This window comes from Eutrigla gurnardus (assembly GCF_963514095.1).
Source record: "Eutrigla gurnardus genome assembly, chromosome: 4".
NCBI classification, from domain to species: Eukaryota; Metazoa; Chordata; class Actinopteri; order Perciformes; family Triglidae; genus Eutrigla; species Eutrigla gurnardus.
Window position 1 is genome coordinate 15,197,620 of NC_139918.1, and position 12,782 is coordinate 15,210,401.

The 12,782-nt window shown below is 41.7% G+C and overlaps 1 protein-coding gene across 3 annotated transcripts in view; it reads left to right on the forward strand.

Annotated features, from left to right (window-relative positions):
- Positions 1–6,151, forward strand: part of kirrel1b (kirre like nephrin family adhesion molecule 1b) — a 65,899-nt gene extending 59,748 nt beyond the window's left edge. Inside the window, exons 15-16 of one of the 3 annotated variants that reach the window (XR_014597054.1) lie at positions 562–5,246; positions 5,290–6,151. Coding sequence is in view for 2 of the 3 variants with exons in the window: in XM_084008059.1 (XP_083864185.1) it covers positions 562–1,263 (702 nt within the window). In the remaining variant the exon portion in view is untranslated. Of the gene's footprint in view, positions 1–561 lie in introns of all 3 variants that reach the window. The other 2 variants (XM_084008060.1, XM_084008059.1) reach the window with 2 other exon arrangements.
- The last annotated feature ends 6,631 nt before the right edge of the window (positions 6,152–12,782 follow it).

Below are 12,782 nucleotides of genomic sequence, written 5' to 3' on the forward strand. Positions count from 1 at the left end.
TTAAATGCTCTGTTTTCATAAAACACCACTTTTTTCATGAGCTGTGCCACTGAAGTTCCTAAAAACAGATGATTCTTGATGCATCGTTTGCAGGAGTCTGCTGGTTAAAGCACGATCAACCTTAAATCTCTTTATGCCCTTTAAAACCATATATTTGGAGGGTTTAGTTCTCAGTACTACGAACTAACCCACCAAAATAAATGAGGAAACAAACTGCTTCCAACATTCATGGTGCTGAAACACCCTGGTGGTACTTTAATTCCAGTGTTAGCTGTTGCCTTGGTTTGCTTCCTGTCATCTTGCATTAGAAACCATGTTTATCCTGATGAATGAAGCTGCATCATTATGTGTCGTGTTCACACACATACTGCATTGATCCCACACCATCGCCGCCAGCTGCACCAACCACATCAGCCTGCAGTGTAACTGAAAATACGCTATATACAATATGTGAAGTGTGTATGATGTAATCCAAGACCAAGCTGGGTGTCTTTGCCATTCAGCCCAACGTTGTTACCTTTTATGATAACAATAAGCTAATATCCTCTACTCTGATCCCAGGATCCAACCAACGGCTACTACAACGTCCGAGCCACCACCCACGACGAGGCACGCCCCCAGTCCCGTGCTGTCCACTACCAGGGCGAGTTCCGCTCCCCGAACCCAAACAGCGGACCAGCGGGTGCCACGTCCAGCGGGCCCCCAGCCGGCCCCAGTGGTGCTGTTGCCCCCAGTGGAGTGCCAGGCTCAAGGGCAGGCTGCTACGACCCCCGTCCGCCCTCCAGGATGTCCCATGCCACCTACGCCCAGTTCACCAACTTCACCAGGGTGCCGCAGAGCCAGCAAGCACCTCCCAATCCAGCTCTTCAATCACCTGGCGATTACCCCGGAGACTGCGGTCTGCTGGACAGCACAACCCAGCTGGCCTATGACAACTATGGATACCCCTCCCAGTATCCCACCTACCGCATGGGCTTTGCTCCGCCCATAGAGGAAGGGCCAGCCTATGAGATGTATCCAACAGGACAAGGGACCGGGCCGGGTCCAGGTCCAGGTCCAGGTCCAGGTCCAGGTCCAGGTCCATGTCCAGGCCCAGGCCCAGGACCAGGTCCAGGTCCAGGTCCGGGGCCGGGGCCGGGGCCAGGGCAACAAAGTCCTGAAACAGGGCTGGGGCAATATGGAACCTCCACTCGCTTCTCGTATTCGTCTCCACCCTCTGACTATTCCCAAAGACACACACAGCGGATGCAGACTCATGTGTGAGAAACACACACACACACACACACACACACACACTCGTTGACTTGCTTTTTTGCAGCTGCAGAACTAATTACACATTAAAACAACAACATACATGACTATAAAAGATTCATAAAACATCCAAGAAATCCAATTTCTGTTTCCAGCATCTAGTGCCCGGGACAGAAACACCACAGCAACACTCAGCAGCTATTAGCAGCATTGCATATATAGTATATAATACAGTTAGCAGCAATACATACATCACATGCAAAGTGACATTCACACACATTTGCGCAGACTTTCTGTTGCGTGCAGTGTTTATGCTCCAACAAAAGCAACAGCGAGATCCACAATCAAAAGAAAAGAGAAAAAAAGAGAAGAAGAGCACTTTGAAGGAGAAGAAGAAGGAGAAGAAGAGCGCCAGGAGCTTAAGGAGGAATCCGGTTTCTTCCTGCAGTCCTCGTCTTGCTCTCGGATCATCTCCCTGCATCACACTCCCCCCCCCCCCTCATCTCTGTAAATAAGTGCAAATGGAGATTTTTGGTCAATTTAAAGTTCTTTCCTTGTACAAACCTGTACAGTGTGATGCAGCACGGTGACCTACAGCAAACCTCCCGGTAATCACCACTTTCTGCATTTTCTGACTCTCACATATTGCAAAAATACACACATATGTTCAAAGACTTACTTGTTTCGATGTATTGCAGCAACGGGGCAGCTTGGACTATAAATATATTTGGCACTTTTGGATCCATTTTCCTCATTTAAGTGGGACAGAGCGTCTTAAAGTGGTACAGTTAGTGACCAGAGTGCCAATGCGTATGTGCCAACACACTATTGACATGTGTTTTCTTGTGTAGAGACACAACGAGGTGGACAAAGAGGTTTTGTATGTGCCACATCTGAGGGGAAAGTAAGGAGTGGTAGCAAGTTCATCTATACGCTCATTCTCCTCCGCATCTCTCACTTTGAATCATCATGACACATTTCACCCATGGTCAATGCTGTATACAGTATTTGTGAAACGAGGTGTGGCGGAAGCGCTTTTTTCATTCAACGTATTTCTGCAATTTGTACAAAAAGATACCTCCCCTACCCTCAAGTGTCAAGAAGTATTTTGTTTCTCTCACTTGCACAGTAGAATAGATTTTTTTTTTTTTCCATATTTATACCGAAACGTATGAGTCAAAAAAAAAGGCATTCAGAAACATTTTATAGTATTTTTATAAGGGTTGTGGACCAAAGGTTCAGCGATTTGGGTGAAACTCACTTTTTAATGTGTATGTGGCGACGTGATCGTTTTTGGAAACGTTTTGAGTTTCTTTCAAAAAAGAAAATTAAAAAAAAGAGCGATGGATGGTGTTTTTAAAGTGGACGTCGTAGACGTAAATTAGAAAATCTGAAGAGCTCCATTCCAAAATGATAAATATCCAGCAAGGGCAAATCTGTTTGATGGAGACGCGTGTTCGGTGTGAAACTCTTTCTTTGACTTCCAGCCTTCTGACTGGACTGCCTTTTTCAAAACGTCGACGACATTCAAAGTGATGGACGGAGAACAAGCGGCCGCTCACCTTGAGCTGTGAACTTTGTAAGCAATGAGAAGGTTCAAGTGTAGTCTAACATATCAAAACGAAGGTACAGAGGCTTCTATCTAGCTCATATGGTACTTTGTACATTTATATGTAAGTATACTGGTTTGTCCGAGAGCAACAGGCCATTTGGTGGTATTTTATGTCTGAGATTTTTTTTCCATTATATTGTGTCAGCTTTGGTACATGTGATTGGCCTTTAACCCTGTAGGTTCATAATGATCAGCGTTTAAAATGTTGCTACTAACCTCTAACCTCGACTGATGCAGCTACTGTACAACTCCAGTGATTCTCCACCAAAATGATTTACCACCAAGAGAGAAAATTAAATGTGTCTGTTTGTCTGTCTGGTAAGACGCAGTAGGAGTTTTGCTTTTTAACCCAACACCAACTAAGTCCCAATTCACTATGGTCATCTTACAAACGCAGCAAGTAAGTAAGAAGTTATAAAAAATAATATATATATAGTCAAAGGCCACTATGGATGCAACAACAGACCCTTCATCAGTTTGAAGACATTTACTCAACTTCAAATGACACACAAGTCTTTTAAACTCTCTTTGCCTCCAGGAATCTCTTTGACATTTCCTGGAGGTTTTACCGTTTTCTTAAGGGCACTCATGTTTTATTGAATATTCAAAGTAAAGAGGGACCGTATGCAATGAAGAGGACCCCTCTTGTCGCTCCGCCATATATTTTTGAGCGGCTTAAAATGATAGCCGATGAGACGCTGCTTTACACAGGAACAGAGGTTGCAAATTGAAAGCCAGATATCTCAACACCTCGAGAGGTAATCATGGAGTCTTTATACTTATCAGACACCCTATCAACCCTTCACAGATACGGTATATTATGGTAATTCTGCCCTAAGGGGCAGTGAAAAAAAAATATTTATTGCCCATATTTTGAAGAAACACTTTCAGAAAGGGAACCACGTCTGATTAGAATATCAGGTGGAACCTCGTAGCTCCAAGGTCACTATGTAAACCATTTCAGCAGTTATGGAGAGAAGAACGGCAGATGGGGTACCCTTTTAAATTGATATGGTCATCACAGCCTTGGTACTGCATACTATTACCTCTTTACAACCTTTTTACAGAGTTGTAGCCGTGCAGTATTTTGCATCTGACTTGAAATGTCGTTATGACCTTGTGTCGAATGAGTCGATTTGACACGGAGGAGGCCAAAAAAACAATCAGGCCGTCCGGGTGCTGACTCGTTCCCTTTTAACCGGTCTGTTGACAGTGGGGACGTATAAAAATGTAGAAGACAACAAGCCAAAAATGTAAAACAGATGCTTAGATTTGGTTTAGGACTTAAAAGATATGCAGTTGAGACGGGAATCTGGAAATGTTTGCTCCACTACGCTGTTATTTCATATCTTTTCCCCTCTTCTCCATATGTACTTCTCACCGCGGCGTCTACAGGTATGCTTTACTCTCTCCCCTTGTTATATTAACAGCCAAGCTACCAGCTTCCAAACGAAGATTAAGGTCTTCATCACAACACAGCAAACCTTTCTCTCCTAGCTTTCTTCCAAAATGTTCTTCGAGCTGATAACATATGGAGTAGTATAGCAATCTAAGCTTGCATTAACGTGTACATGTTGTGGGGGGGGGGGTTGGGAGTCTGTTTTTAGAGAATGTATAGCTTCATGAGCTCATGACATCATCCTCGTGTATTTCTCTCTGAAAATCAGTATTTTGAATCTTATTTTCTTGGTATTACTTTGTGGTGTTACCTCGCCGGTGGTGGAAAAGAAATCACTTTGGTCAAAAGTGTGACTTCAAACTTTTATATACAGTATTTTATTTTGTATGCATCAGATAGGGGGTTCTTATTAATCAACCCTGAGATGAAGAAGGAAAAAAAGAGAGGGCGTGTGTGTGTCTGTGTGTGTGTGTGTGTGTGTGTGTGTGTGTGTGTGTGTGTGTCTGTCTGTGGCCAAAACGACTGCTCAGCCAGGCCACAAATAGCCAAAACTCTGTCTCAACTAGGCCAACCCAGGCTAGAAGCAGGCCAGACCCACAGCTAACTGCTCTGTTCCATGCTGTGCTGTGCTGCGCCATCCCTGGCCAAGACTGACTCGTGTGGCTCGGTGTCCATTTTTACCTTGTGGGGTCTTCAGTGAGTGCCAAAAGACTGTGCAAAAAAAAAAAAAAAATTAACTGAGCAGACAAACAAATGCAGCAGCCATTTGTGTTTCTCGTGTTTATGTGTATGTATGCTTTGTGTGTGTGTGTGTGTGTGTGTGCGTGTGTGCGTGTGTGCGTGGTACCTGTTTAATGTGTCCATCAGCGAACATGCATGTGTGTGTACATGTGTGTTTGCAGCCTGTGACACCGGTGTGTATTCGTACCATTATAAATGTGTTAGCACCACTGGCCTGTAGAAATTCGGGTTTGACTGATTGTTGTGGGCAGATTTTAATTATCGGCGTTTTCCCTTTTTCCCCAAGTTTTGTAAAGAGTTTTGATGATTCCAAGCAACCACTAAGGCACCTTCCATCTAAACTAGAAATGATGATGCAGCTGATGGATAAGGCTAGGAGTTTTTATTTTATTTTTCTAATGTCAGAGATTGGCCGATATTACCACAATGTCAGACTTAATAGAGGGAAATAAAAGTTGTTTCCTTAAAAGGCGAGTGATGAGAAACACAACTTGTCCCCCTTCTGTTGCCTTCTTTGCCCTCCCAGTAGCAGATAAACGAGGAGATTCAGTTGGAAACGCTGTATGCTACATTTGAAGGTGTTAAATATTGGTGGGAAAATAAACCCTATCAGTCAAACCCTGGTATGAAGCAGGACAGCTGGTGAGACAGAATGAAGGAGACGTTGCGTGGCCTTAGGACACGAGCAGAGCTTGTCCCTCATCCAGCTGCTGAGCCTGTCTGCTCTGTGAAACAGCTGCACGAGTGAACAGGATTAATTGATGTTGGGCTTGGTGTCGTTGATGAAGACGATGATCGGTGCGGTGAGAAGGACAGGATGCCATAATGCACTTGGAAAAAAAATGTGCGGAGGTGTGTGTGTTGGTGAGAGAGGAACCGAGTGGGTGTTCATATATTCAGATTCTCCATACTCCAGTTCTTTATTTTTATCCCTATATATTGTTCACGTGTATTATGTTCATGTTGGGTTTGAGTATTTCTTAATCACTTTTATTGAAGAAAGAAATGTACAAAACATACAAGATATTATTGAAAGTTTTTTTTATTTTCATGTTTGATTCAGTTTTTTTGTTTTTAAATTGTATGTAATTATTTTTCCACAGTATTACAGACAATAAAAGAAGACACGGCTTTTCATAAGAACTGCAGCGATGGCTCCATTTTTTTTTTTTTTTTTTTTTGCATTTATTTGTGATGCCGAAACCTAGTTTAGAGAGAGTTCATTTTATTCAATTCTATTTTATATATTTAGAAATGTGTCTTTAAAATGTTTCAGCTCTTTACTTTGAATGAAGTTTGAACATCCTGCATACTCCTGTTTATTTGGGTCAAACTATGAATGACTGAGCCCAAACAGTTGTTGTGACAGTTTCTCAACTAAAGTGGAAAGTGGGAAGTGTGCGTCTATGAATAGCACACAGGCACCAGGGCAGAGTTCACCTGAATGCGAGTGACAGGAGCACGACGTCCCCCTCTCCTCCCCCTCCTCCCCCTCCTCCCCTCTCCTCTTTCTCTGCTCCCTAATCTCTTTAAGTTTACTCTGCCGTTCCGTCGTTCTCCACTTCAATTTTGTCTCTTGCCTCATCTTGTCACTTATGGAGCTAAATCAGGGCCAAAAGTTTTTGAAACTGAAAGTTCAGGTTTTGATCTTTATTTTTTTATTTTTTTTTTAATACAACAATGTAAGAATAAGTGTAAAAGTGTTTTCAGGTTAAATATAATGTTGATTCATTTCAGGAATTCAAAATAACAAATTATTTATATAATTTTTTATATGTATATTTTGGATTTATCTTTCTCAGATATTATGTTTTAAGATTCAGAATTTCTTTTTTAGCTTCAGATATTTTTTTCAGCGCGGGTCTTGTACTTACCGACTGCAAGACCCGGGGCATGATGGGAAAAACCTGCCTCTCGCCTCATCTAAGAGCTGTTTCGCACCACATTTAGTAGAAAATGCAAATTTCTAATATTTAACGCTAGATCATGGGCTATTAGTCTCAAAGTTCAGTCTGTTAACAAACATATCTCATGTGGTTGATAACAATTATAAAAACAACAATAAAATTATTATTTATATAGACCTTATCAAAACGAGAAATTAGCCTAGTGTGCTTTAAGAGGCCAACATAAAAAAAACAGATTTAATACAGTACAATATAACTGCCAAACTTTACTATGTGCAATAATACTTCAGTGCACTAGATTCTATGATACTACTACCTCAACAGCAGATACACTACTATACCGTATAGTGTTTTACATACTTATATTATGTTCATACATTACATATATTTAATAGCATTATTTTAAAGGCCTACTTTATATTTTTATATTTATTTGACTCTTTCCTGACTCTTATGAAGCAACTGCAGCTGTACAATTTCCCGAGTATGATTCTGATACTGATTTCCACAAATATTTAAGAACAAATGTAAATAAATGCAAATGTGGTCGCAAACTACAAATAGCCTACAGATCACGTCTAACAGGATGTAACTTTGTATGTATTCCTGTCAAATCTTCAAGGGCTGCTGGAAAGTGTTTGACTGGAGCGCAGCTTTTAGGTTCTGCCTCCTGCTGCTGCCACCTGCTCACCTTTCCAGGCGAGGTGCAGTTCACCTTAAAGGAGAAATCCGGTCATTTTTTACCCCATTTTCGTTGTCCCCAGGGTCATCCGGACTTATTAGAAGCAAAAAACCCGACAAAAATTGACGTTTCCTAGCCCGAGATGTGTACCTGCCTAGCAGCCTTCCAGACTCGCTCCAATGCTAACCCATCGGGGCAAGTTTTATCTGCTTTTCTGGGCCTCAGAAAATAATTCCAAGACCTATGCAACACAGGTTGGGTCCGTACGAGACACGACAGCGCTCGTTTAGCTGAAATAGTGTGGCGAAACCCCGTAGACATCAGCAGTAGATAGCCGAGCGCGCTCATCCCTCCCACTCACCGCAGAAACGAAAACGTTTTCCTCATAGTTTTGATTTTGTATCCATAAAGAAACGGTCGAGTAGTGCAGTCGTCCTGTCCGTATTAAATCCATGAAGCTGACTATGTTACAACATAGCAACGATTGCTTACAGCTAAACAGCAGCCCATAGCCAAAACAATGCAAGTCTCGCACAAGTTCCCGACTGCCGTCTCCCGACTGCCGACGTCCTCACTCTGGAGCTGTTTTCAAGCCAGTACAGTAACAAACGTCTTTCTATCGAGCAGTGCCGTCATGTCCATATGACAGTGTAACTACATAGTAAGTTTGCTTAGCCTTTGTGACAGTTGAACCTGCTACAGCGACAACAAATCTCGCGCAGTCTCAGTAGGCTAGTGGTGTTGATAGCACTAGTGGGAGTCGCGTGTGCAGACTGCAGTCTTTCATCAGCAGAGTGAGATCAAGCAAGAGCTTCCAAAGCTAGCTAGCTAGTACTTGCCATTGTCGCTGTTTTTCGACTCCAGGTGTACTCAAAGTGACCCTCGCACGACTGTCCAAGATATATCACTGTACTGGCTTGAAAACAGCTCCAGAGTGAGGACGTTGGGAGACAGCAGACGGGAACTTGCGCAAGACTTGCATTGTTTTGGCTACGGGCTGCATTTTAGCTGTAAGAAATCGTTGCTATGTTGTAACATAGTCATACATATGGACATAACAGCTTCATGGATTTATTACGGACATGACGACTGCACTGCTCAATCGTTTCTTTATGGATACAAACTCAAAACTACGAGGAAAACGTTTTCATTTCTGCGGTGAGTGGGAGGGACGAGCGCGCGCTCGGCTATCTACTGCTAATGTCTACGGGGTGATTTGAGGTGAGTAACTAGCAAAAACACATATTTATGTCATTTCACCACACTATTTGAGCTAAATGAGCGCTGTCGTGTCTCGTACGGACCCAACCTGTGTTGCATAGGTCTTGGAATTATTTTCTGAGGCCCAGAAGCAGATAAAACTTGCTCCTATGGGTTAGCATTGGAGCGAGTCTGGAAGGCTGCCAGGCAGTTACAGATCTCGGGCTAGGCAACGTCAATTTTTGTCGGGTCTTTTGCTTCTAATAAGTCAGGATGACCCTGGGGACAACGAAAATGGGTAAAAAATGACTGGATTTCTCCTTTAAACAAGCCTATTGAATGGACTGTTCTCAGTCACGTTGCCTTCAGTAAACGTAGGTACCACGGGAGGTTTCTATACACCACATTCACTTGATTGGCTGTGAAAAAAATCTGCTCTTTTTGACCGTACTTGGCACCACCAGCATAAGAGCACTACTGCTACTGTGCCTGATTGTACAGTTCGACAATTACACTTAAAAAAGACGTTTCCCCATTTCCGAATATGAACGCAGCGTAGTACCCATGGAGCTGAAAACATAAGAAATGCTATGTTTTCAGTGGATACTCTGGGAAATGATCCTAAATTACATAAAGATGTGTAGATTATATTTATAGAGGTTCTTTGTGGCACCATAAAATTTAAAGCTAACATTTAGCAAAGTTTATATTATGCTTAATTCCACACAACACAGATGTCTTTTGATTGTATGCCTGGCCATATGTTATAAAAAAAAACAGCCATCTTTATAATCCTAATGATAATATTCTCAAAACATAGCCTTTCTTACTTCTGCTGTCACTCATGATGCCACAGCCCTCTCATTTCAAACCATCATATCTATTGGCCCTGATTTCGCTCCATAGTCACACCGTTTCACTTGTATTATTGTCCTCTTCTCTCCTCCAGTCTCTTCTTTGCTCCTTCATCAAATCATTTTCTCTCATCTCTCTGACCTTCTCCTTTCCTTTCTTCCTCTCCTCAGTCCCCCTTTCATGATCACCTCTCCTCTCCTCCTCCCTCTATCACATCTCATCTCGTCTTCTCAGCCTTTCTTTCACATCCCTCACCATCTTCCTTCCCCTCTTCTCCACCGACTCCTGTTCTAGTCTCCTCTTTCCTCTTTCCATCTATTCACTTTCCTCTCCTCCCTTTCTCATCTATTTCCCCTCCATCATCTCTTTTCTCCCCATTCTCCTCTCCTTTTACTTTGCTCAATCTTCTCATTCCTTCATTCATAACCTTCTCCACCTCTCCTCTCTCCTCCTCACATCTTAAACCTTCACCCCATCCCCTCTTCTCCTCCTCTCCTTCTCTCATCTGTTTCCTTCTTTGTTGTCCTTTCCCCATTTCTCCCTTTCTCCTTTATTTGTCCTCAATTCTTCTTTCACCTCCCTACCATCCTTTCCTCTGCCCTCCTCTTCTTTCTTCTTATTTTCTCTCTCCTCACTCCTCATTTCATATTTTCTCTGTCATCCTCCCCTCTCCCTCTTCTTCTCATACTCAATCCTCTCTTGCCTCATCATTTCACTACCCCTCTCCTCTTCTTTGTCACATCCCTGCAACTTTTTACTCCTCACATTTCATCTTCCCTCTCTCTTTCTCTCTACTTTTTTCTCCTCAGTCAGCCCCATGTCTCCTCTCTTCAGAGTTTGCAGCAGCTCTTCCATTCTCCTCATTTCCCTCTCCTTTTCTCATCTCTCCTTTCTCAAGTCTTCTCCTCTGTCACTCTTTCACCTCTTTCATCCTTTTCACATTATTTTCTGACTTCTCTGTCTTTCTCTCTTCCCTGCAACCCATTATCTTACCCATCTTTTTCTCATTTCTCCTCTTCACTCCTCTTTTCACAATTTTCCTCCTCGGTCCTCCTCTCCTCTCCTCTCCTCTCCTCCGAATGACAGGAAAAACCGTGGACGGCTGAAAATCGAAACGAACAAAGAAATCACAGATATGGCTGGAAAAAAAGAAGGACAAGGACAGAAGATAGATAGGACGCATCACAGTCTCCCTTTCTTTACTTAGAGTGTAATAGTGATTATCCTCTCCTCTCTCCTCCTGCTCTCATTGAGGAATAATGTCTGGAATAACCTTCAGCACTGCACCCCAGACTCCAGTGGACCCCCCCCCCCCCCCCCCCCCCCTTCTCCACCACCAACCACTTCCATTTTATCCCCTTGTTCACATTTGAAGCAGTCGTTGTATGGATTATGGCCCCTCTTGTGCTTGGCACTGCACTCAGAGCTTGAGATATATTATCATATTAGTGGAGAATGATGTAATGCATTTCAAGACATTTGTCCTTCGCACACCCTCTGTCCCTCCGCAGATGATGTCACTGGCTTTGTGTCTCACGTCAGGTTGTATTTTGTTTGCTGCTGTCGCCATCTTGTGGTGGTGGAGCGGTAATGAGTAATGGATGGAAAGAAAGGGAAGGGCGTAAATTAGGATCTAGGTAATTATTTATGACTGAACATGACTGAAATAGAGGATAATGTGACTCATAATAGCTGTCCTTGGTATAACTGTGTGTGACATGGTCTGTTGGGTCAGGGACAGGAGAATAGAGTTTGGATATGACTGGATTACAAATCAGGTTTTGATGGATATGAAGTCTTGGAACTTGTTGCCAAGGGTTGTTGACAGGATTGTTGGAAGAAAATTGTTGAAAGGGATTTCATGTCAGTAATCATTTAACGTGACCATTCACACACACACACACACACACACACAGAAATATAAATATATATTTAATACTATACTGCAGTAACCCATATGCTTCATATGCTGGGTGTCGGGTTCCCTCATATTGGAGATATATGCAAAAACACATGCATTGATTAATGTTTTTGTAGAAATGCCCATTTTGAATGTTATGATAGCGAACTTTTTTGGGGCTCGTGTTTACATTCCTTCTGATGTCATTAAAAAACTTTTCTCAACATGCCACACTCCGGTGCTGCAGCTTTTTGTGTAAATTATATTCAAATTTGATTGACTTACTATGGCTTATTCAGAATCTTTTTCAACATGGTATGACATTTTTCAACATTTTATGCTCTGCCTTGTTTCATTTCAATTTCGGACACACTTCACTATGACTTTTTATGACTTTATTCGACATGCTATACTACGACTTTATTTATTTTTCGACACACTTTAGTATGTTTAAAGACATATTATACTATGAACTCTTATGACTTTTTTTTCGAGATACTATTACTTTATAACTATGCCTTTTTTTATCAACATACTATAATATGCATGTTTTCATCATGCTATGCTATGACTTTTTTCGACTTACAGTAATACAATTGTATTTGTTTTACATGTTTATGTCATACTATATTGTTAAGATTTTACAGAGACCCACATGCTTACACAAACTCAGTAGTAAATTATTTTAAAAAAAGGGATTATTGTAAGAGGTAAAGGGGTAGAGGCAGGGCACACTGAGCAATGGCTGGAGATGCTGAGGAAAGGCAATGGAATAAGGAGGGTAAGAGATGAGAGCAGGCAGCTAAGGGTTCGTGAAGGACAAGAAATAACAAACACAAAATAAATTAGTAGACAAATATGTGAATAAAGGGAGAGCCCTGAAATGTACCACTGCTGTCGGACTGATCTGCCATTGTGACGAAGAAGCATTTTATGATGCATTTTATAACTTTTTATGACTTTCTTATGACATTCTATATTATGATATTTTCTATGACATACTATACTATGACTTTATATTTAATTATCAGTGCATCCTTTATTGTGGCATTTGTATTTGTATGACTTATATGGCATTCAATTTATGACATACTGTGATATTAATATGATATGACTTTTCATTGTATCTTTTATAGCATTCTTTACTGTAACTTTTTTATTGCTTTAAAATAACAATTACTTTTTAAAATTACATTTTCTATAACCTACTAGGCCTATACTATTTTTATGGCATT